The sequence below is a fragment of the Fringilla coelebs genome (assembly GCF_963513975.1).
Source record: "Fringilla coelebs genome assembly, chromosome: 5".
Lineage (NCBI taxonomy): Eukaryota > Metazoa > Chordata > Aves > Passeriformes > Fringillidae > Fringilla > Fringilla coelebs.
The window spans coordinates 27,037,901-27,064,631 of NC_140033.1; the positions used below are offsets into that span (position 1 = coordinate 27,037,901).

At 35.3% G+C, this 26,731-nt stretch overlaps 1 protein-coding gene across 1 annotated transcript in view; it reads left to right on the forward strand.

Moving 5' to 3' along the window:
- Window positions 1-26,731, forward strand: part of IMMP2L (inner mitochondrial membrane peptidase subunit 2) — a 404,963-nt gene that overhangs the window by 265,143 nt on the left and 113,089 nt on the right. The window contains exon 4 of the mRNA XM_084206256.1: window positions 1,619-1,684. Coding sequence (XP_084062382.1) covers window positions 1,619-1,684 — 66 coding nt within the window. The remainder of the gene's footprint in view (window positions 1-1,618; window positions 1,685-26,731) is intronic.

Here is a 26,731-nt window from a genome sequence, read left to right on the forward strand (position 1 = left end):
ATCATACAAACAAGTAAAATTGACTAATTCCTCCCAAGACTGACATATAAAATATGATGGAACTGTGCGTTCCTTCCTTAAGAAGGAACATGAAATGCAAGGCTGAACTGGAATATACAACTATTCATGTAAAATTAATGCTAAATTAAATATTACTGTAAATTACATAATGATTTGAAAATGTCAGTGATGACTAGGGAATAAATATATGGTCTTTATTCATGTTCAGTGTTTCTCATTGCTTGTTGAAAATAGGTTTCTGGGTTTGGTAAACTGTAAAGGGAAGCTATTTGATATTTTGAAATTAAAAATTAGGCTTCTTGAATTTTATTTCATTACTTTCAAAGAGAAATTTATTTCAAATGTATTGACATGCACCCACAAGAAAAAATATTTAAACCTCAAATTAAATTTAAAATGTTTGGATTTTTTTGGAATAATATTAGAAAAAAATTAAACAAATAAATCTGAACCCATTTTTCATTTTAACTTTTAGAACTGGAAATGAACCTCAAATGCCTTTAGTCATGCAGCAGTGTGGGCAAGTTTTTCATCCAGACTTAGCTCAGCTTTGCTTTTTAAAGAAGTGTAATCTTACCATTTGACCAGAGATGAGCTCAAAGATGGTTTTAGCCATGAAAACTGTAATATACACCTCTGTCAGTGGTGTGTCTAGCAGATTGTACTTGAAACCTTAAAAGGGAGAACCCAAGCATCAACAGAAAAGAAAAAGTTTGTTCCTTCCCTGACTTTTCTGTGTACAAGCAGCAACAAAAAGAATTGTTTTCTAATAACATGAAGATATTCTTCTAAGTTTGCATAGTTAGATAATTAAAAGTGTGAAGTAAAAGAAAAAAGATAAAGTATAAAGAAAATGAAAGTTGGAATATATATCTGCATTAACCTGTCAAAATGACAGCAGAATAACACTTTTAATAGTCTATCTAAAAAGGCATCAAGGAAGTTGGGATGTTCAGGCTGAGCATGCCAGTTCATCTTTTCTTTCTCATTTAATTATTTAATGTAGGATCAGAATCTAATCACTTAAAGATGCTATGGGAAAATAACTGTTTTAAGTGAAAAACAGTTATTTAAGTGAAAATAATTGTTTTAAGTGAAAAACAATGCATTCAGAAGCTGCAACTTACAGAAAATTTTTCAACTTTTATGTTTAAACTTCCACAACTCCCTAGGCAAGGCTTACCTAAATTAGTGATAGATATATTAATATAACATAGGAAGATTTTTTTCTCCCAAAGTGAATGACATAAATGTTTAACACATTTTCCCAACAAGTGATGGGGGATTCAGGTTTTAATCTATTTGCAAAGGTATCCTCCTGATTGGTTCATGGCATGCTTTACTGTTAGTGTTGTGGAGTGTATTTTTCATGATAAAAGGTATGTTGATTATTGTGCTGTTTGTAGGCAGGTCATCAGCTGCTTTCAGTGATGGTTTGCAGTGACAAGGATTGCAGCTCCCCATGGAACATTGTGACTGATGCTAACTCAAGGAGAACATGGAATCTTCTAATGACTTCCATAGTGTCTATTTCTTTCATTTTGTTAAACAATGGGAATGGTACTGACTGTGTAACTTTATCTCCTGTCTCTCTCAGGTCTCCTAGAAATCCTGAACAGAAGATCATTAAACGAGTGATTGCTCTTGAAGGAGACATTATTAAGTAAGTATTTTAAGCCTCAATCTCAGAGTCTTTATAGGAATGGTGCAGCCTTTTAATGTATTTTAAGTCGGTATCCTAGACAACGAGTAATTTCTAGTGTTTTCTGTCTGTTATTAACAAGGATGTCAGCATTGTACCTGTCGGTTTTTTAATGAGAGGAGAAATGTTACACAAAACTACTCACTCTTGTGAAATGTACCTGGGTACAAATAATGCTTGTTTCTGAGAATATCTCTGCCACAAATCAGGGCAGGTAATTGTACAGCAGTTTTCAATGAGATTATAGGGCTCCGATTTTTCATTTAGAACTCCAGATGCTGTTTTGCACTGGGGTGGGCAAGAAGGTTGGTTTTAGGCTTTTATTTATTTGTTTGTTTCAGGATCTCGTCTTTGATATCTTTTTTTATTATTTCAAAAAGAACCCGCATAGATTACTGTCTTCACTGCAGTTTGTAGGGATCTTTAGGGAATATGGTGCAACTGATTTTGAGTAAATTATTCTATCAGAAAAAAAACCCCATTGTAGCAAGAGTAGACTCTAGAGTACCTCAAGACTTGGTTAACTCTGACAGATAGAGCTTCCTTCTGGGGCTGGGTGGAAATAAATTACCACTAGGTGTAAATAAAAAGTTTTTGTGGGAATAGTATTACTTTGAAGAAAATGCTTGCTTGAAAAGGTTTCTTTTTCCCAGGTACAGAGTGGAATAGGCATACAGGTGGGAGGGTAAATCCCTGGTTTCCCATACTAAGATGTGATTGACCCTGGGAGATGTCAGACAATATGGCAGACTGTGACTCAATTCATTTAGATAATGTTCTTGCTCTGGTGTAGTGACTGCTTGAGAAGTACTTGACAGCTGCAATTCAAATCAAGGACTTGAATCTGATCTCAGTGGGCCCTAGTTAATAGCATGGGCACTGTGAAATATGTCTATGTATTTCTTTTTATCTTGCAGTCAATACAATTCCTGTTTTATTGAAAAATTCTGAATTATCTCAGTTTGAGAAACCAAAATAAATTGTTGTGTCTCTGAAGCATAATATCTAGAACAAAGGAGATAATTTGATGTCCAAAACCTACAGACATCTACAGCTAAAACTAGCTATCACTTTCAAGAGCTAAAGACAGAGTAGTAGTGTGTGTACTGTCTTTTATTGACCCGTGCCCTTAAGAAGGTATTTATTTTGCTGATATTAGTGCTGTAAGTCATATAAGTGATAGGAATGGTATTCACGTTTCAGTATTCCTCATTCATATCTGTGGCACTATCAGAAAGAGATTGCAATATAAGGTAACTTCAAGGGTTCCTTTACATTTTTCCATGTTGTTAATATATTCACCTTAATTTTTGAAACTGAGTGTAGATGTTGATAGAAGAGGACATTTAATAGCATAAATTCTAGCTTTAGGAAATTAACTCTGCTATACATTCGAACTCTTTAAGATTTGGAACTTTTCATTAACATTAGTCAGTGCTCCTGGCCAAATGGACAGAGGTGTGTGGCTCCAGTGTGTTCAGGATGATGAGCCTGCAGGTTAGTGAATTACTCATGGACACAGAAGACTCTACAATGATCCTCAGTTGTATGTGGTAAACCTGGTTAGATTACTTTATTCATAGAAATACTGATAAAAATCTCAGTAATTCAGATATGCTTTTTTTTTTTTAATTTCAAGATGTGACAATCATCCCAGAGCTTTTTGCTGTGTGTCTTGGTCTTGGCTAGAATAGAGTTAATTTGCTCCCTGTAGCTGGTACAATGTTGTGGTTTTTTTGCTTTCAATGAGAATTATGTTGATAACAAAGTGATGCTTCAGTTTTTGCTGAGTAGTGCTTACCCTATGTCAAGGACTTTCCCGTTTCCCATGCTTTACCAGTGAGAAGGAGCACAATCCAGGAAGGAACATGGCCAGGACAGCTGACCCAAGTGGCCAAAGGGATATTCCATACCACAGAATATCATGCTCAGTGTGCAAACTGCAGGGAGCTGGCTGGAGGGCACTGATCACTGCTTGGGGACGGGTGGTGAGCAATTTTATTGTGCACCACTTGCCATTCTGGAGTTTTATTCCTCTCTTTTTTCAGTAATAACAATAACAAAGATAGTAGAGTGAATATTATTGTATTAATTTCTGTTATTGTTATTAGCATTATATTTTATTTCCTCTCCATTATTAAGCTGCTCTTTCTCCACCCATGAAATTTACCTTTTGTTTCCAGTTCCCCTCCCTGCCCCTGGCAGGGAAGGTTGGAGTGAGCAAGTGGCTCTTTGGTATTTCCTTTCCAGCTGCAATTAAATCAGACAAGCAGTATTGCCACGGGTTGAGATAAGAGTGATAGGCAATATGTTCTGTGATTCTGTAGTTGTGCTTTCACGGCTGAATGAATTATCTTCATTTGATCCATTTGGAGCATGATTAGGGATAATACTAGAAAGCTGTGTTTTCTCATGTTATCAATTAAAGTAAGTTAATTAGCATTTTACTGTTTGTTAATTACTGAAAGTGATGAAAGATCAAATAGGCAGAGCCATTAGTGCTATAGGAAAGGTCCCTTACATTTTGACTTGAGTTCAGGAGTTGACTCCATTGCAGATAATTCCTGTTTTCAAATCCTAATTCTAAAAGTATTTAATGAGATGAAAATTGACATTTTAAAAATAACAAAGACTGACTTGGAGTTTTTGAAAAGGTGTGTAGGTTAAAAATCTATAATAGGTCCATTTTCACCTTTTATTTTCTATTTTTCAGGTAGTCAGACATTATACTGCATAATAATTTACCTTTTGAAATATGATTTGAGGCATTGCAAGATGCTGCAAATACACTGAAATAAAACCACTGTCATTGCAGTTCTATTATTGTTGCCAGCCTGGTTGCTAGTGCAGGTGAAGTGAGTTTGGTAGTGTCTTGTAAATCACTAGAAGCATACAGTACACGCCAAAAACCTGTAAAAGATAATTTAATTTAGATGAGCTGGTACAACTTCCTCTTGAAAAGAATTCAAAGAATGGACCTAAAAAATCCCCAGTTAGTCCTTGCAAATGAGTCTATAGGTCAGCTTGTATACAGACAATATTGCAAAGTGTAGCTCCTATAGATCAGAATTTGTTTTGTTTTCCATGGATTCACAGGAGAATTAACTTTAAGTAGAAAATCGGTTCCTGAAGATTGTTTAAATGATAAGTCTTCCAAAGGAGGCCTTATTTTAAAAGTCAATATAATCTAATTTGTTAAAAATTAATGTTGGTATTATAAAACACTTGGAATAACTTGAAATTAAACTTATTTATCTTAAATGCATTACTGGTAATTCAAAAAATCTATAGCAATCTTTCACAGGTGAGTTATGGTGTGTTTTCAGTAACAAAAATAAATGATGGTTCATGCAAAGGAAATCAAAATTGGTATTAAGCTAGTAAAATTTGAAATTAAGTCTATTCAGTACCTTGCTGAACTAATTAGTTTTCCTCCTGTCACAGTTCCCCAGGTCTGTAGGAGCTTGGTCTGCCTGTTATGTTTTTTCATCTATTTGTTTGCTTCTTAATACTGTACCTGAGTTAAGAATGATTAGTGAGCCTCCAGGAAGAGTAATTTTTTTAAAAAAAGGTTATGTCTGGCAATATTGTTGGGCTCTTCTGGAGTTAGTGTTCTGAGCTGAATGCTTCAGGAAAATGTTGTGTGTTTACATGTTACATCTTGCAAAATTGCTCTGAAGATGTGAAAAAGGAAATACTCTGTTTTTCTCAAAGCATGACAATGCAGACATAGATCATTGCATTATTAAACTGTAGGTCTAAACCAACTTTTCAACAAAAACTTTTCAACTTTTATTACAAGGTTTATCATTAAGTTGTAGAAACTATTACCACAGAAAGTTAGGAAGAAAAGAGGTATAATGGGATTTGCAAAAGGGTAGAGAATTAATAGAAATAAAGCCTATCTATCAGTAGCTATTAAATGCAGCAATCACTTTTATTAACTGTGTACTCCTGTTGTCAAGTTCATTCAGGCTGTTATATTCTTTCCAGTCAAAGATCCCATACTTCCTTAAATTATAAGCAAAATTTAGTCATTCTGTCCACTTATTGGAGAAAGCTTTCAGCTTCAAACTGTCATTACTCCACACAGGCTTTGGTCGCTTTTTTTTATTCTCAGAGAGTTGGTGTCAGTAGCATCCAGTATCCCTTTAGTGTGAAAAAGACAATCATTAAGGAGTTTTATTGTTTTGGCCTTTGTTTTACTGAATCAACTCAATTTTGTCAGATATTTGGCTGCCATCTTTTTTTCCACTGAGATCCAGGAATGATTTTTCCACAAAATATCTGTCTTCACGTATACTGCTGGATAACAGCTTGTATTAGATTATACCAAAAAATCTGTGCCTGCCTCTAGAAAGCAGAGCAACCTTCAGAAAAACTCAGACTTTGCCAGTGTTGGAGCTCAAGAATGTTTCTGTATATTGCATCTTCAGGGCAATCACCTGGCAGGAATTACATACAAACCTTTGCTATTTAATCACACAGAAGAAATTTATGTTCACTAGTGCTGTAGCAAGACTCTATTTGTTCCCTCTTTGCTTACTGTCCCCAGCACATAAGCCCCTGGTGACTGTTCTGAGGTACTGCTTGTGTGGTAAGGTACTGCTTGCAATGGCTGATAGTTAGAATAGGAAAATGGATTATCAGTAAAGCACATTAAAATCTGGAAATCACAGTAGATGATGACACACTGGGTATGCTTGTGGCTGTGTTCTATTCTCTTTGTCAAAGTCTGCTTTGTCTGTCTTTGGGTTGTGAATATTAATCTGTGAGTGGTCAGATCCACATTGACAGGAGTGGTAGATCTGCAGAAGTGAGGACAGGTTGTACTCTACAGAGACACAGCAACATCCTCATAGACTACAAATTTTGCAAAATCTTTTATATTGACTGTCTTCTTCATATTGTTCTGTCTCGGTTCTTTATGTGTCTAAAGGACGTAGTAGCAGTCAAATAACCTTAGATGAAATCTCTTCATCCTCTAAAACATTCTTATTTTGTCTCTATGTGCACAGAATATATATCTCACCAGTTTATATATCTCTGCAGTTTATTTGGTAGTACTTACTGTTATGTACTGATGGGATTTTTTTTTTGGCCAATGAAAGTTTTCTTTTAGGTTCATCTGTAGTGCTCTGTTGTGACTCTTTATCATTGATTGTATTCTTGCAAGTCTCCTAAATAGAGTTTCCATTGATTTTTATTCTATTTCCATACACAGAGTCCTTGCATGACTGGACTCCATTTCTGTAAATGCAAATGATGGGAATGTATATTGGTGCAGCATCTTTAACCCAGAAAAACAAATTGAGAAATGCACGATGAAGATTTTCTGTATCCATAATGAATTTAAGGTTCTGTCAATCTTTAGGCCCAGTAGTAAAGGTACAAAAAGCTGGATTTCTGAAATTTGGCATTATGACCAGGGCTCTGATACCTGCAAGTGTTTTAGAAAAAGAAAAATACCATTGAGTCCTAGATCATACATAGATTTCAGTGTGCATTTTGGGACAGAAAGACAAAAGTAATACATAACAAAAAAAAAAGACAAAAGTAATACATAACAAGCACAGCAGAGAGCCCCATGCCCTCGAACTCATCATGGGCAGCAGCAGTTGCCCTGCCAGGAGATGTTGGCCCAATGGGGTTTGTTCAGTCTGGAGAAGAGAAAGCTTTGGGGTGACCCAACAGAAAGCCCCCAGCATCCATGGGGAGGGTAGCAAGCAGGTAGAGCTAGGGCTAGTGGTGCACTGGCCATAGAAGTTCAGACCAGATTAAAAACCCTTCTCCTTGAGGATGGTCAGGCAATGGGATGGAGCTGTGGCCTCCATCCTTGGAGGTGTGCAAGGCCTGACTGAATAAAGCCCTCAATAAGGACCTCGTAGCTCACCCTGGTTTTGGCAGGAGTTTGGACTGATGACCACCTGATGAGCCCTGCAAGCTAAACTATCCTGTGATTCCACTATAGCAAATACTAATTTTCAAATGCCTGACTTCACATTTAGATGAATGTTTTCTCTGTTGGAAGCTTAAAAAAATGCAGTGTAGTCATCTCATTTAAGACAGCATGTCTTTCATAGATATTTTCTTTAAAGAAACACATTTGATTTCTGTTTCACTGAAATTTGGTTTGCTGCCAAGGCATCAGATGGTTAGAAAAGACATTCATACAACTAGAATCATCCCAATGGGAAGCTCAATAGGTTGTCTTTATAAAGATTTTCATGAAGTGAGCAGTGAGAGAATAAAATGCATTAACACTTTAAAGATCCAGTAGTTAATAAAATGCCATCATGTATTTCAACTTTAAAAAAATTACTTTTTTTGCAACCTATGGGTACAAATTTCATTGGTCTTCTGAAATTTGGCCTTGAAATCTGTACTTAGACATCAGTATAAAGGGTGTATTTAGTAAAAATGTTCTTTATTCAGAACAGCTTAGAAGTGCATCTTCTCAGTGTTTAGATGTCTGGTTAAGCAGTTTGTGGATATAAGCTTAGCTTCATTTCAACTCTGGTGCTCATCTACGTGTATTGCATTAAAAGCTCACTGTGACAAGAACAAAGATGAGGGTAGGAGGAAGGAAAGAGTATTAAAGCCATTTTATAGATGAGAAAGTCAGGATGAAAGATGTTGTTGTAGGCTTATGCTTATATAAGAAGCTTGTGGAACAGATATTAACTGAGCTCCCTGGGCTCCTCATCTCAGAAAATGAACAATAAGTTCATGTATTTGTCAGCACAGATTTTTCTAGGTGTACTGGAAGGCAAACAGGTTCAAAACCTGGAAATTCATGCACTTTCCTCCTGTAAATTGAAGCTACAATTTTTATTAACTCAAGCAATATTAGGACCAGACATATTCTTATGTTTGCAATTTGAGGAAAAACATGCTGAAACAAAATACTCGGCTCTGAATAACGTAAATAAATCTTACTAGTTATTTCATTTTAAAGCAGTGCCAAAGTCCTCTTTCCATCTTGAATATATTTTGTGTGCTGAACTCAGCCAGTGACACTGTGAAAGAGTTTTATCCACATACCATAATGAGTAGAAAACCTTGCAAGATAGTATAAGGTTGTTTTATTATCTGCATCCTTATTCTGGCTTTAGAGTCCCAAATGATGATGTTTTTGGTGTGTGTGAGGGGGGGGGAGGGGGAGTTTTCATCTGAATTTCTTTGTCTCCTTTGAATAAAGATTTAAGCAGACTTGCTGTTCATTTCAAACTGAGTAAGGGTCAGGTAACTGCAAATGACTGAGGTGGTTTTTTATGACCTTATGTTTTTTAAAAGGTTTTCTTGATCCCATTACATTTCTACACACAGACACACAAACCCACTCTTCCCTCCTGCCTTCCATTTCCCAGAGCTGGAGATGCTAATCACTCATGTGATTGATTTAAGCTGATCACGTGCATGATGCTACTCCAGTCTAATGATAAAGTTAATTTCCATCGCCACACATGTGCAAGAAAACAACAGCAGCTGCATCACTTTTATATATAGAAAAAGAGCAAAGCTTGCCTCCAGTGTTCTTCCTAAATGCTCATATTTCCAGTGCTTTCACCTGAGCTCCCTTTTGGAACTGCTGAAAGCAGCTTAAGTGAACACCATGTACTTGTCATTGCAATGAGCTGACAGGGACCACATGTCTGCTTACCAACTCCAGCTGAAGCACAGTAACAACTTAAAATTCACCAGCGTTGCTGTTAGGGATCATCTGAGCAGACTCATAGGATCAGAGCCTCAGCTGCTATGCTGACTCCCAGCTCTGCTAATGTTAAGAGAAATAGGCCAATTTAGTCTAAATGAAAATCTGGTTAAAACATTTTTTTAAGGATAAGAGCATATGTAAAGAAAATAATTTTTTGGGGATTAGACTATATGTAAAGAATACAAAAAAAGTCACCTCTTCAAAGTTCATTTTATGCATTTAATTTTTCTCTTTTGTTTGTTTCATTTCTTCATGAGATTTATAGCCTGACAGTTTTTTAGTGCTCCTGCCTATTTTACTGCACTGTCAGCTATATGAAATAATTTGCCATATTTTAATTTGAAAATTTTGACATAGTGTTTTTTATTATGGAAAAGTTACAAATATATGCTGGCAGAAATATTAATTGTAAATTGTTAATTTAAAAAGATTGCCTCTATAATTTTGTACAGCCAACCGATCTGATGTCCTGAATAGTTCACAGCAGCAGAACTAATAAGGTTTTGAAATTGATCACCACAGTGGTTATGAGATTCAAATGAGAACAGGATGGAAAATGACTATTATCTTTTTAAATTATTGTAGAACTGACTGTTGTTGACATTCTGCTTCTGTGGAGTAAATTGTGTGTTGAAACTGTAGTGTGTTTTGGGTATAATGGGTGACAAGTCATTAACTAGAGTCTTCAGCATCCATGCAGAAGGAGACAAGAAATATTTTTTTGTTTTGCTGTAGTCTATAGGCAGTGATTGCACAAATAATTGTTCACTGACCATTATGCCACAAGGCATTTAATATGCAGGCAAAAAAAGTTATGATCAACTGTATGTCATGCATTTCTAGAACTTCAGATAGATCCCAGCTAGCATGTAATGACTATGTTTCAATTTGGTATGTATAGCAAAATTAATATTTAATAATTTGTAATAGCATCAATGAGAGGAAGTGATAAATGCTGAAAAAGACTGTGATAGGATTTGCTGTAGTTGAAAACCAAAATGGAGTCACCTGCTAGTAGAAGTGGGAGTCTAATAAGTGATGGACCTATAAAAGAGAGAAAATAGAATAATGGATGAGGAAATCACTGAAATAGGCTAGAAATGGGTATATGCCAAAAAGAGGAAGGCGAGTTTTAATGGATTTAGGAGAACTGACCTATTGATTGGCTAAATTAATCACAATCCAACTGCTTGTGCAAAACCCCCAAAATTGCCCAGGTGCAGTATAATGGAAATAGAGGGCACGTATAATGAAAAGGACCAGTACTGGGTGTATACACAGGAGTATTATGGAGCATGTCTTACCTTATTCTGATATATTTAGATATGATCATATTTAAAAGAAGATTTAGTCTTATAGTAATAAAAGTCACTGTACTGTTTCTAAAACTTATGCAGTAGTTAAAACTTTAATTAAACAGGTTTTCAAGAATGGGGAGTAGAGACTGAGTTCATAAACCAGACAGATATGCTTTGTAAATGAAGAAGAGAGCTAATTAAGCCAAGTGTAGCAGCATAATATTAATTTTTAAAAACACTTCAAGTATATTTGTAGTAAATCTTGCCACAGCTACTGCATATTTCCTAATGAATTATTCTACAGTTTAGATTCATTGTCTATGCTGCCAATACTCCACGGCCAGGTAAAAAATTGTATCCTTAGGCAGTACACTAATGTTTATTTCAGCACAATTAACTCTTTTAGCTGAATTTATGGAAAGGTCAAAAATGACATAAGGAATCTTTAAGCACCAGAGTATTTTTAATCTGTGTAAGCTTTATTCAACTGATGTTAATTCTAGTTTCTTTGCTGAGGAGACAGAGGTGAATATGGAGTTCTTGCTGATCTCTATCAAGAGCACTGTCACATGGGATAGAAGAGGCCCCAGTTTGTAATAAATATGACAGGCAATTAAAGGAGTTAGTGAACTGCTACATTTCCTTCCATATAAAAAAAGTATTCAACTCTGTGTTTATACATTGTCAGATTGTTGAGTTAAAAACTATCAAACTATTTGTCTTAAAACCCTTAGCCTTTTCAATTATTTGAAAGAGGTAATAAACCCGTTATGATATTAATTCTTTTGTTGAGTTTCAGTATTTCTTTAAAGGAACCTTTAGTTTACTGATAGATTGCAGGGAGGTCCTTAATTTTGTCATCTTCTGCTGGGAAATATTGATGTTTGAAGAGATGCAATTAGATGATTTCAGCTTTAGATGTGTTCTTTTAAGATCTCTAGTACATAGAATATGAAAATTTGGGTTGGTTTCTGAAGCAGTAACAAATGCCTGAGGACTTTTTAACCAAATTATATTTCCATCTGTCAATTAAAATACTCTTAATTTTCTTTTTTATTTTTTTTGTTCTGGAGAGTATCAGAGGTATAGTTAATATTGAATTTTTCATAATTACTTTCCATCTTTCTAGATCACATGGACTTAAACTGTTTCACCATTTTAATTAGTAACATCCTTGTCCCTTTTACCACTATTCATGCTTGAGAATACTGAAACATGGGCATAAATAGCAGACTTACCAGGAATGATACATATATGTCTACTGAGTTTTGTGGAAATTTTCTTAAAATCTGGAGTATTCTCTGTGTTTCTGAGTACTCACTGTCTGCTGAGCAGACAGGCATTCCTGGGAGCTCCCTTAGTGATGGTATGTACAGTCTTAGTGAAGAAAACCCAAACTTTTATTGAAAATAAAAATATAAAATATTTTTTAAAAGAACATGGGACAGAACAAAAAGAGGAAAGCAAAACCCACAGCCAACTGGAAAGAAAGAGACTGGAATGTCACCAGGCAAGATTCTGTTTCCCATCATTTTCTCCAGCAACACAGATATTCCATGGAACACTTCCCACCATGATTATTTGGTTAAAGCAGGATCAGCTTGGTGTCCCAGCTGGCTTCCTTTACATACCAGTACTGACGTTCCTGGCTGCAGCAACTGGCCAGGTACAGATGTTGCACTCACGCAGCTGTTTGTGAATTTCTGCACATGTACATTTCTGGAAGTTTTTTATGGGTTATTCATTGTAATAAATAACCCATTAAAAAAAAAAAACAAAAAACAAAACAAACCATAATTGTCTACTAATGTTATCTACTGAGCTCTACATATTCCTGACCATAAAGTTATAAACCTCAAGCTAGAAAATTAAAGGGTGAAAGAAGGGTGGGAGGAGAAAGGATGAGTTAAAAATCAGGCAAAACCATTCCTGTGAGAAACTCCACATCAGAGACCTATCAAAATCTTGCAGTTCAGTGAAACGACACCATGAGGACAAGAGCATTTGGGAGTAAGAGGTAAAAGTATTGCCACAGCCAGGCAACAAAGTCAGGAGCAGACTTCAGTTCTACAAGTGAAATATTACAGGTCTGTAAAGGGAAAGCCCCTAGTGTTACAAACCTTAAAGCACAGGGCAACTTCCTCACCTTTCATTTCTCTGTGGATGATGTGATTTTTTATGATTCTGAAGAACAAGAGAATTCAGACCATTTTGTAGCTAATTTGACACTTGTTATTCAATGTGGAGACTTAAAAAATCTGCCTGGACAGAAATAACCATTTACTGTAGAAATATTTGCATCAACAGTTAATCAGCTGATGCAGTGCAGTATAGTTTAACTCGTCCTATAACACCCCTCCTTTTCTTTTAATTTTTAGGGAATGTGTATGAAATTATGTTTCTGTTCTGCATGGCCTGTCCTCAACATCATGCTCCTGTATTTCTCATGTATCTCTGTACCAGTGCTAAAGTCAGTCTGTAAAACTCTTTGCAGAGGTTATTGAGTTTGGTTTCTTTGTATCATTTGATGTACATAACAGAGCTTAGAAGTGTTAGAAATATAATACATGATACACAGGCATGTAAAAATAATTTTGAACACTCCAAGGTCTGTTGGAGATCTACTTTTTGATCCAGAATTGTCTTTTACAAGAGCTTAAGATTTTTATGGCAAGCTTCACCTTTTACCTGCTCAATTTTTTTCTGCAGTTCTTAACTGTTAGATGCTGACTTGCTGCCAGGAAAAGGCTAAGAGATTAGCAAATGTTGATGAAGAATGTTTTTTCCTTAGTCTTTTAGTGATTACCTCCTTTGGTGTCTTTTCTGCTTATGAGCACTTTCCGTGTTGTATATTTAGTGCTGAAAGATCGATCATCCAATTCATGTTTGAAATTGTTGCATCAAAGGTCTTCAGTAATTAACTGTTGAAAATTGAGTGATGAATTTAAAAAGTCTTTTGGTACAACTGTTAATTTCCAAAGGAGACCTCTTGAGTTTCACAGGCTTAATGGGTGGGATTCAGTTGCTTTAAACATACATGTCCAGTGCCATTTTAGATGTCCTAGTTCTCCTGTCTGGTTTTATAAGCTACAGTTTCAGAAAGGCACAATTCTCTTGAACATTGTGTTATCGCTGCCCTTGTCATAAGGATGTCTCAGCAGACTACCTAAAATAGCACCAGTCATTTATGTGTAGGCATACAAGTCACTCTTCATAACAAATTAGGTAGTTCATGAAAAGCAATTGAAAATATCATGCTGAAGTTTTGGCAAACACTCAGCAACCTTTTGGGCTCAAATCTTTGACTAATTTACTGTATAAAAATTGTTCTTTGAAATGCCTTGCATGTACATAAAGTTACCTTAGGGATGGTGGGCCCCCTTTTGGTGTAAGTAGACACCTTTTACAGCAATGCATGAAAACTATTCAGCTTTGGCCTTTGTTTGTCTCCCAAGTATACACACAGGTTGATATTTGAAGGATGATCAGTAATAGAAGAGTATCCCTGATGTTAAGGTGTGTGACAAGCTTCCAGCGTGATTGTTTTGTAGTCATTATTGGGTGTGTGATCACTGGGACAGCTGCTTTATTCTGGAGAAGAAATTCTGACTATGTTGTCTAACTGTGACAGCCAACAGTAATTTATATTTATAATGCAGTAATTTATAAACCTAAATTTATAAGCAAGCCCTTCTAAATATTTCATATAATGTACTTGGATTTTCAACCTGCATATATAAAAATACATTTTATAAATATGTATATGTGATGTATACATGAATGAGAAACAGGCCTGCCAAATTTTTTAGGAATTAAAAGGTATATGATAGGTCTGCTGAAAAGAGAACTGAAAAATAGATTGAAATGAATCATGATTCAGCTTTTCAAACCTTGTTTCTGTGTTGTCTTACTGAAACTTTCAGCCTAAATAGAACTTAAATGTATAATATATGCTTAAAACCCTGTCTTTAATTACGAGAAATTCAAAACATCCTTACTCACTGGAGACAAATTCTGCTTAGAATAAATAGAAGCAGATTGGAGGAATAAACCTCATGTCTCATAGCAAGGAAAGATTGCTAAGCTGGTGTTCTCAAGTACCTGAAATGCTCTGACAGTGACAGTGGCTGGCAATAAACATAAATTTGAAAACAAATGAAATTGCTTTTCCTCTTGTTGGGCTTTGCTTACTAAAATATGCCTTGAACAGGACATCTCTGGAAACAGGGTTTGCAGCCCTGTAGATCTGCAGAGAGAATAAAATGTTTCACTTATTCTGAAAATGAGAAATTTACCAAAAATTGCCCCTTAAATTCAGATTAAATTGAACATAGTTGTTTTATTTTTAACTTTTACTTCAGTATTAAAGTACTGCAGAGATACAGGTATGATTTGCTACAATAGTTATTTCTAATGTCAGACATGTAAACATCATCAATTGTGATCACCCTGCAAGGTTCTGTGCAGAGAGATTGCTGGATATGCGAGCAGTTGAGAGAAAATCAGAATCATTAGTCATGTTTATTCCCTGTCAGCTTTTCAGATACTGTAATTAAGTTAGGGCTAAAGATCTTATTACTGAATGGAGTTTGTAGTCCCCAGTGGAAGATGCATTACAGGGTGAATCTAAAATTCCAAACTAAAGCCTGTGATTGAAATTAGAGCTTCACAAAAGAAATCTTGTTTACAAAAGAATGGAGTTCCAGTTTCATACAGATGTGTCACTGCACCATCTCAGCCATGTTCTGATTATACCTGTCTGGTGATATTTAAAATAAAATGAGTCTCAATTTCTGACCAAATCACCATCAGGTACTTTTAATGTTGTTTTAAAAGTTTCTGTAGATCTTGACTACATAAATCTCCAAGCCATATTCACATCAGCATAATATCAAAATCCCATTAGTTTCGCATTATTTGCTACAGCAGATCAAGTCCCTGGGTAAATTTAAAACCAGATGATTTCAGACACACAAAATCCAGTTATGAACTGCTTTATCATGAAACTGGTCTGGCTGTGCTGCAGCACAGACCTTCAGACTGTCAAAAGAAAGAAGGCAAGCCATTAACAAAAATTAAAAACAAGAACGTATATAGCAGGAAAATATTTTTAAGTTGCATTATTTAATGAGCATTAAAGCTAATGAGAATTCCTGAGAACACTGAGAGATAGAAAATTAATAACCTTGTGTTTTGTAATTTTCTCTAAGCTTGTTTAGTAGTTAAGTGTCGCGGTGATTTTTTAATGAAAACAGAATGTTGATTATTTATTTATTTATTTATTTATTTATTTATTTATTTATTTTAAAACCTTCAGTGGACTTCTGGTCATCTGATCAGAACTGGTTATAATAAGTCCTTTGACCTAGAAAGTTATGAAAGCAAATTAAGCTGTCTAGTTTTGCCAAAGGTAGTTTCTCCTCCTTTCAGTGGCAAAATAATTAATTCCTTCTTTACTACATCCAGTCACTACAGCCTAAGTGACAAAAACTGTGTGGTTGTTGTCTGAGTCCCGTGGCAATCACAGATCCATCTCTGCTCCCAGGAACAGTGCTTGTCATTTTGTCCTTGTGAAAATGGAAAAGCTCAACAACGATGACAGTATGAGGAACTGAAAACCTGACACATTTCTACAACTCGCTGAAAAGGATTGGAGCAGATGTCATTTTTTCTTTGCACATCTCTGGAAGTGACTCTGGAGGTCTGTCGCAGTGTGGAACATCTCCACAACCACTGTTACAACTTTTGGGCAATGCCTGTAGCAGAGGCAATAGCAAATTTTCTCATGAGTGTTGGCAACATGCTTTGATTTATATAGATATTATGAAACAGTAGTTTCAGAATTTTTGATAGGTTATTGGATACAGGATTGTTTAATATACAGCTAATATGGCTGTAAATCCTTGTCTAACCCTAATCCTAATCCTTCTGTTTTTCTGGCCATTGTTCAAAAAAAAAGTGGAGCATAAATCTTGAAAAAATAAAATCTGTAAAAATAGAAAATCTTCAAATACATCATAGATTTTTTTCCGAGTATAATGTTAAAGTTATTTTTTACATGACTTGTCTGCTTTATTACAGTAAAACGTCACAAAAATAAATTAAAGCAATGAGTTCTAGAATTTCTAGCCCAGGAAAAGTCTATGTTAAGTATCTAATTTGTGTTTGTTTCAGTTTATTTAGAGCTATTGTCTAAAAAAAATATCCAGATGCAAGATTTCCTCTGGTGGATTTGATTCCCAAACTAGGGGACTTCTTGTCAGTTAGTTGATGAATATATGGCACTTTAAGAGTACAAGATAGGACTTGCTTTGCCTTGCAATGCATATCTGTTATCAGTAATCCTCTTAGAATTGGAGGTGCTAAATTCAATGTAATACCTATGTGTTGGTATTCAAAGCACATCAAAATATAATAGTATCTGCCAATACAAAAAGTAGGAATATAATTTTTTCCCCCTGGTCTGCAGCATGCAATATGGCAAAATTTTTGTCTGTGGAACTTCCATTACAAAAAATTATCAAAGAATTAATCTTCTCTTAACACAAATTAATTAATTAATTAAAATTCATACTAGACCATGTCTTTCCTGTACTGATGCAGCAGCATGGGCAGCCTGATGGAGGTGATAAGGTATTTTGTCACGTGCTTTTTACTTAAAAATCAGCATCATTCTTGTCATCACATTTATCATGAAAATTGCAAGGTGTGAGATATTTGCTGGGAGATGTTAAAAATGAGATTGGGGGCGGGGGGGGTGGATTTCTGCACCGTAAAGTGAATGAAAAGCAAGAATATGCTAGTTATACAGAAGCTAAATTAAATACTTAACAGAAACAACATTTTAGGACATAGTAGGTAATTATTCTATTCATTATGGAAATGGAGAAGCTTTAACAGCAACTGCAGGTTGATTTTTGAGTGCACCTAAAATTTGCACACAGTGTAGGTAGATGAGGGAATGCCAAAGGAATAGGAAGATTCAGAAATATAAGATTTATAGAGGAGATCTAGGAAAAAATTTCAATATGTCAAATTTCGTACATGATTGATATGATTAACTACTCCCTATAGCTTTAGAAAACATACAAAATTAGATTTACTGTTTGGCTTCAAGTGTTAAGAGTTATACATTCAATATTGGGAATAGTTTTATAACTAAAGGATTTTTAAGATATTGTTTTATGTAGAAATTTGTAGCATTTCTGTTACTAGAAGGTTTTAATTCCAGGTTAAACTATCTTTTGAAGAGATGGTTAAATTTCCTTAGACCTTTGTTTGTTAAATTAAGTGTGAATGTCCATGGCATGGTGGTTACTCAGTGTGAAGGGGTTGGTCCCATCCTGTCATTTTGGGGTGAGAAAGAAAAGGTGAATGACGAAGCTTGTGACAGTCTTTTCAAGATTATGTGACCTAAAATTTTTTCACTAGAAGGAAACCCATGACTGCATTAGAATCATCAGAGCTCTGGAAATTATATTAATATAGTTAGAAAAGCAACAGTGTCTAATCTGCATAGCATTCATTTACCATAATGCACCCGTTGTTTTCACTTCTGTGTAGCTCATGCTGTGTCTCTTTTCCAGCCTCTACACTTGTTTTTCCTTTCCAAGGTAAGAAGTGAAGGAGAAAATAGGATGTGCTTGTGGGCATCATACAAACATAGGACCAGGGATGATCTGGAAAGCCCCAAAGTATCCCTGAGCCCTACAGTTTAGTGGTAGGCTGAGTGTCTTAACTTTTATACACTAAAGGGCTACTTAGAAGCCAAGAACTTAAAATACTGTGCACCACAGGGGAAGCAGAGCTGAATCAGTTATAGGCTCCCACAGAAAGGCAATAAAATGAAAACAGAAGGTAATTTCCTTCCACAATCACAGGTCTTCAATGTGGAATGGTTTTAAAGAAATTTTTATCCATTTTCAGTGATTGCAGCTGGCAATGCAGGGAGAGCCAGTTGAAGAGGGTCTGGATCTAAACTTGGGCAGTATGCTACTAACTTAAACTCCAGTTTCCCCTATTTGTTTTGTCCTCAAAACATATGGAGATTTTGTTGTATAAGAGAATATATATGTACTCAGAAATATATATTCAGAGTGTAAAGATAAAATTATAATATGCAATTTTAGTAGATGTGCTTTTATATGTATATGATATATATATATATATTTACATTGTGTTCCCAGTTATCTGGTGGTACCTGTGGCTAGAAGAGCAGGGTTCTCTATTGTCATCACTGCCATTTTAGAGAGTTCAAAAGGAGTCCAGTCTCACTGCAGACAAAGATGCAGCAACAACTGCAGTCAAAATTATGAGACAGAATGGAATTAAAGTCTGTTACAGACATTAAGTTTTATCTTACTACCTGGGAGGAGGAGGGAGCACAGCTATTTAGAAGACTTTTGATGGTTTTACATGCATATATGAAAAGCACTTCTCCAGGGAAGACAGAGAAGAGAAAAAATTGAGCTATTTGGATATTTTCTGAATATGCTTCTCTCTTACTTTCCCTGTTTCCCTAGAGATTTTGTGTACCAGTTTGTTTTTTTTGGCACTGCCCTTCTTCTTCCTTAGACCTCCTCCAATAGCACCCAGGTCTAATTCCTTATGGACAAAAATTATTGTAATAAGAAATAGTGTTAATGGGAAAGGGCACATTGTGCATTGAAAGGAAGGTCTGGTTAAGCATGCTTTTGCATCATGTCTCTGTATGTAGTAGCATCATTTTTTTATTGTGCTACTAGTAACTTCTAGTGCTCTACTCTCCCGTTTTTTGCACCACTTTTAAAAGAGATGGTGATAAACCATTGGAAGACAAGTGTATTGCAAGTTTTTGCCATCATTAAAGCTTTCACCAAATAAAACATAAAGATTTCCAAAATTCTGTAGATGTGCATGAATCTTCTCTCTATAAGTTTGTTTGCAAATACAGTGATTTCCATTGGATAAAGGTAATTCCTGGTTACTTCCTTCTCCCTCTTACTATTCCTCACTCTTTTTCTCGAACTTTGTCTCCTTCTTTCTCCTATCATGGATGCAATAGATTTTGACTTTTTTTTCCTGTCCTTTGTGCTTTTTAGTGAATTTTTATACTTCATCCTATTTTTACTTAGTCTTTTGAATTTTTAATAGTTCCTTTATCTGTTACCTACAGCTTATATTTTTACTTGCTTTCAAAGCTTATATCTGGTATTATATCCAAAATTTTTTGTTTGTTCATTTTTTCTCCATCACTGTATCAGATTTATGTTGTGACCCTACACTTTACAGAAATTGTTTTCTTGAATGTATGTCCAGGATTTTGACTATATATTGTGCTGTCACCAAATCTGCTTCCAGCTGTCCAAAGTTAAATCTTGTACTGCCACCCTGACTGTTTCTTGTAGATCTGCAATCAACAACTCCTGTTTGTCTATTCCAGGACTCTTCTTTTCTCTACATCCAGGCTGGTCTTGCTGATTTTTTTCTCAGTGTGTGTCACGCTGTCTTTGCTTGTGTTTCAGCTGACTTGAGGAACTGTGCCAAAATCCACTGTATGATTTTGTCAGTCCGAGTATCTGCGCCCAATTGCACCTCCTATCTTCTCATCATAAGGATTATTTGATAGTTCTAAAATGTGTGTGGGTTCCTGTTTCTCTTCAGAAGTAAATGCAAAAGGCTGAGTATGTTTAGACTTGGGTATTGTAACTGACTTCCCTTGTCTAATGAATATTAGGGGGCTTTGGGACTCTTCTTGCTCTTAGCTTTATCTTACCTCCTGGATTTTGGGTCCATCCATAAATCATTGTGTAAATTATCATTCTTGATACTCAGCTTTTCCTTTGTTTTCCACCCTTTATAATTTGAACTTGACTCCTGCCTCTTCTCAGCCTGAAGAATGGCTTTGCAAACACCATCTAGTTTCTTTGGTGTTTCTGACAAAAAAAAAAAGGTTCATTCATATAACTTTTTATAAAAAGAGAGCTTATTATAAGTCTTTTTAATATTTGTGACTTTACAGAAAATAGTTTTGTAGTTTTGTGTCACTGACATGTTTTATGAAAAATCATTTTTTTAGGATTTTTCCTTCTAAGAAGCTGAGAGGCCTCAGGAACAAAATGTAAACAATGATTGTTTGCTGCTGTGGAATGCAACAGGTGGATCTGTGATTGATCTCTGGTGGTTGTTTCTAATTAATGGCCAATCACAGTCCAGCTGTCCAGACTGTCTTGGTCAGAGACAAACCTTTGTTATTCATTCCTTTTCTATTCTTAGCTAAGCCTTCTGATGAAATCCTTCCTTCTATTCTTTTAGTATAGTTTTTAATATAATATATATCATAAAATAATAAACGAAGCCTTCTGAACATGGAATCAGCTTTCTCATCTCTTCCCTCATCCTGGGACCACAGCAATCACAGTCACAGTTTTGTATTTCTTTTTTATGATGATCTCGTTGTTTCCTTGTATGTCTGTATATACCCTGATTTGGATATAGTGCAACTTCTATACCTCTTGGGACACAATGATAAAAAGCTGTCATATTAATTCCTAATCAGTATGGCACAGATTAGAGACACCAATAAATAAAGGCTTTATTGGGTCGCAATTCCCTGTTTGCATGGGGTTTACAATGTGAATCTGACCTGTGTAATTGATGTTCTGTTCATATAAAAAGCTTAAAGAGTCTTTTAACACATAGCTGTTAGGATGTAGATATATTGAAGATGTATATTGAAATAGTTAAAATAGCTTCAGATCAAAAAAAAAAAAAAGTCTCTGAAATGCTAGATAGCACTAATGGTATATGGCCCTATACTGCTTTATTTTATTAATACCCTTCTTAAATTTATGTGTTTGTCTCTTTTTGTTTTTGAACCTCAAATCTATGCTGTGGTAATGTGACGAAGGAAGGAAATGAAGAATAAAGTACTACAAATGAAGTGCTTTTAAACAAACTAATTAATTACATGTACAAATACATTGACTAAGTTTGGTTTTTCAATTAGGTAACTAATTATGTTGAAAATGGCATAGCATATTTAAATAGATGCCAGTGCCTCTGGCTCATCCAGTTCTCTTTAGGCTGTTATTTCAGCTAATTCACTTGCTTTTTGGTATCACCTGTTATAATTTAAAAGCATGGTTGCATGCCTAATTAGACATATAATCTTGATGTTTACATAAGCAAAATATAATTTCTTTGTATTCAATCAAGCTATGTTTTTCTACTTCACAGAAAAGCTGTCCATCAAATGCTGTGTAAAATACCTGTTCATTACTGCAGCATTCTTTAGAAACCCCCAAAATTTCTTACTCTACACTACAGAATTCAAACTGGGTTTGCTTGTATAATATCTTGCAGCTCTCTAGTAATTACTTTGTAATTAATCTTTCGGTTAGCTGCTTAAATCCTATTCCAGCCTCACATGGTCTTTCAATGTATTTGTTTATACAAAAAATTTTGACCTTCCCATATTAAGAAAACCTAGAGGTTTTTTAAGAAAGAGCAAAGACAGTTATCTGTGAGAAATAGTGTAAATCCAACCTAATTGCCAAAGGTAAAATGAGTTGATTCATGTCACCAGCATATGTTTATGAATCATGCCACCAGTTTCTTAGACCTTTTTCAAATAGCTAGATACATTTTGCATGGGATCATAACATTACTTTTTTTTTCATTTGATTGTTGACTTCTAAGATGAGAGGACCATATTTCTGATAAAGAATGTCAGAGTTGTCAATCAGAATTAAAGGTAGATTCAGGGATTTTTTTAGCAGAATTTTTTGTATATTAGTGGCCAGAAAAACTGGATTCTAAATAATAAATAACCCTTTTCATAGCCATTTATTTGAGGAGTCTTCCAAAAGAAAATTCAGCTTGCATACATTCCCACCAGCAGGAGATACTTGCAGCATTCAGTTAAAGTAACCCATTTATGATACTGCGTACACTTGAACATGTGGGAATTATTTTATGAAAATACACTGTATTGATTGCTTGTACAGTAGATGGTATTTTTATTGTTTCACAATAAACACAGGTAATCATTTAACATTTGGGGTTTTTTAGCATTATATTTAGGAGAGAGACTGAGGACAATATTTGGATTTTAAAGTGGTTCTATAATTACACTGGTACACCTTCTATATGAATTGCATAAGAATGTTTAAAAAACTATCATTACCTTTATCAATTCAGAGAGGGTGCTGAAAGAGTAGGCATCTGGTGCAGATTCCTGTCTGTAGAACCCAGCCTTTTTTGTATAATCTCTTTGCTCTCATGTTTACCAATCTGGGGAATATCAAAAATTAGGGAAGATAATGTTGGGCAGAATACACACCCTTCAGTAAAAATGAATTGTGTCATAGAATTTCAAAAAAGGTGCAGTTAAAATTTACTAATATTGAAGATAGTTTTGCTAAATGCAGCCTTGGAGTTTAAATGGAGTGCTCATTCTGTTTGCAGTTTTGTCCCTAGAGAATAGTTCCAGAGCAGCTCCTTTGTTTTTTGGTGAACAGCACAAAGCAAACAAAGATCATAAATCATACTGACTGAAAACATCAGTCCTGGTTGCTGCTTAATGAGGCTTTAATCCATTTTGAACAGTTGAGTTTTTGTTGATTTTTGGATTTCTTTTTTTTAATGTAATTTCCTTTTTGTAAAATTCCTAGGGCAGGGAAAGAAGGAGTATGGTTAGAACACTAGCATGTCTTCTAGCTAGTTTTTAGGGGAAGTAGAGATTAGGGCATTTTTTTTCAAAAGATTTTTCAAATATTGATTTATTTTTAGTAAACCTTTTCTGAGCTCATTCATGATCTCATAGAGCTGGACAATCACAGAATCACAATTGTGGTTGAAGTCAGAAGTGACCTCTAGAAATCATCTAGTCCAGCTTCCCTGCCCAAACAGTGCCAGCAACAGCAGGTTGCCCATCCCCTTAAGCAAAGAAATATTTGTGGAGCAGCCACGGTATCCTGTGAGAATGAACAATTCCATGAAGTCTCTGTAAAAGTTAACAGGTACCAGGAATTGGCACAGTCCAATTCCACAGGGTGATGAAATAAGAAGTAGAAATCCTATGGTGGGGTGTGTTGGTGGGGATGGTAGCCCCGGAAAATGCTCAGGTATCTGGCTTTAAGTAATCGCTATCCAGAAAAATGCTAATTTTTTATCAGGTATTACATTTGTTGAATATTTGTGTTACACAAGGCACTAGCACAGAAAAGACAAGTCATCATCTTCCTATGTCCTTTTCAGACAAATTTCATGAGGTGGTTATGACTGAACTGTGTAAACCAGAGATTATAAGGACAGCTGTCCTCCCACAACAAGTTCAATGTTTTGTACTACATTTTTCTTTATTATTTTGTGGATTTTTACACATACATGCATACATGCGTACATATATATTCCCCAGAAAATATTATCTTCATAGGATAAAACCACCATGATGATATATTGAATTCAAAAATGGTTAACCAAATTTTTTTTTTGATTACTGTTTTCTGCAGGAAATTTTTCTCAGTGGGATTTTCAGAAAAATTTTCTTTAACTCTCTCAATTTACTAGAAATCTTCTCTCAACTCCTCTTTAGAGCAAAAGCAGTTACCTTCATTTCCTTCCACCTTTCCTCATCTTTTGGTAACAATCTGCACAGAAAATAATACCTAATTTAGGCATTCTTGATAGATTATTTTAGTATGTAAAAATATTTCTGCTCGAGATCTACTATCAGTTATCTGTAATGAGCTTTCTACAAATGCTACAATTGCATTTGTACAGGGAAAAAAAATCACATAAACATCAGTATTTTATAATGAATTTTCCTCTAAAAAACCTAGATTGGTCTGGCTTCATGAATGCATCTCTCATGGTTGACTGGCTTAATATTCATTGTGTCAGCTGCAATTCGGAGGTTATTAAGCCTGACCCAGATTTCATTGCTGTATAGGTTAATCTGCTCTGTTATCTTTTTGTGTATTTATGTGTTTTAGCTCACACCAATTTCTACTTTCAAGTTAGTGATTTGGAAACTCTAAGACCAGTACAGTCATGATAAGGAACACAGTTACTCTTTCTAAAATTTAATTTCATACCTTTTTGTCCTTGGTGCTGTATCCTACTTGAAAACAGGTAACCAAGGATAAACAGGGTAAAAATAGTGATGTAATCCTGGCATCATGCTTCACTAGTTTGCTACAGAAGCAGTCACCAGAGGAAGTCAGATCTTTATTTCATCCCACCCCATGCAGAGAAGGCAAACTGAGATGAAGAGGGTAAATAAAGAGAGTTAATAGACAAAAAATTAAGATAGCAGTCAGATGACAGGAGGACGTTGTTGAAAATGCGTCTATTCCCAGCCTGAAAAGTTATCAATCCTTTTTCTGGAGAGACCTCACCCTGCCTTCTGTTTTGAATCTTTATTCTAAATAAAATGGAAGATTTTAATCTTAATATGGTTATCAACAGAACTGGTATTTGTTTTCTCTTATTGAAAGTTTAGATTTGATTAATCAAAAAATGCTTTCACATTTAATGCTTTGGTGTTTTGAGTAATTTTCAACTGAAAAGCTCTGCCTGGGTAGCCCTGGAGTCTGAACTATACTATATTTATCCATAAAATGGACTTTGTACATGTTTACACTGGAATTTGTGTATGGGCTAATTCTCCCTTTATTCAAGAGATGACCCTTCTGCTAAAATCCATCCACTGAGGCTCAGTTCCATGCCCATATCTAATTTTCAATCACGCAGGCTTTCTTCCTCTATCTAGAAGATGTTAAATGATTAAAAAGTGCCAGAACATTTTTATTCTGAAACATTCAGTTCTGTTCACCACATCCTTTGAAAGAATGAAGTAACAGATGTGTTGTCTCAAACCTTTATTTAATTTATTTAACTTTGTAACTTTTTAAGGGTGCACTTTTTTTTTGAAGTACATTTTCATTTTTCATGTCTTCTTTTGGAAATTGTAGCCATAAAATACAAATGAAGCTGGAAAAATGGGCTAGCAGTTCTCTAGCAAAGAAGAAAGGTCAAGTATATTCTAACAAATGTTTGTCTTATTCTTTTAAATCTTGTAGAAAGTTATTCGACAACCTCCATGGAAATACAATTCTAGTGCTGCGCTATCTATGTAGCCATAATATTTTTCATAGTAATTCATAATAGTAAATTATGTTAGTGTAAATTAAGCAATTATTTTCTTTTGTGTCCAAAGTTATTGAAAAAATTTATCATTGCTCCTTCTAAAGAATTTCATACAGCAGTATAGTTTATATGAGCTGCTTCTTGCAATTAGTCTAATTTTTCCAGGAGTAAGAAATATAAAGACCTTCTATTTTTCCCGACAGATCTTATTTATCCCAGAATAACCCTGCTTCTTCAGAGGGGAATTTGGAGAGAAGGCAGGCACATAGGGACACTTTTCCATGGTATCATCCTGGCTTTGAGCAGCATCCTACTTGGAGCTGATGATATCTTTGAATAAACTTTTCATTAGACTCTTCCTCCATAGGTTTGATCATGTTTCAAGCCTTTTGAAATCTGTATCATCTAAAACACTGGGTGTGGTGTGTCACATCTTTGTCAGTGACATGGACAGTGGCATCCAGTGCACCTCAGCAGGTTTGCTGGTGACACCAAGCTCTGTGGTCAACACGCTGGAGGGAAGGGCTGACACCCAGAGGGACCTTCACAGGATTGAGGGCTGGGTCTGTGCAAACCTCCTGAAGTTCCACAAAGCCAAGCGCAAGGTCCTGCAGCTCAGTTATTTGAATCCAAAGCTGCAGACAGTATTTAAGATGAGGCACATCACTGTTTTTTAGAATAACAAAAGGGTGGTTTCTGGGATTTTTTTTCTGCCATTCTTTACTATAAATGACAAAGGATTTGACTGCTAATAGTCATTAAGGTAATCTTTGTTCAAACTTGCAATAATTTTCCCGATTATACCTTTACTGTGTGGTAAGAATTAGATCAGAGCCCATCCCTGTGTGCATAAAATTAGGA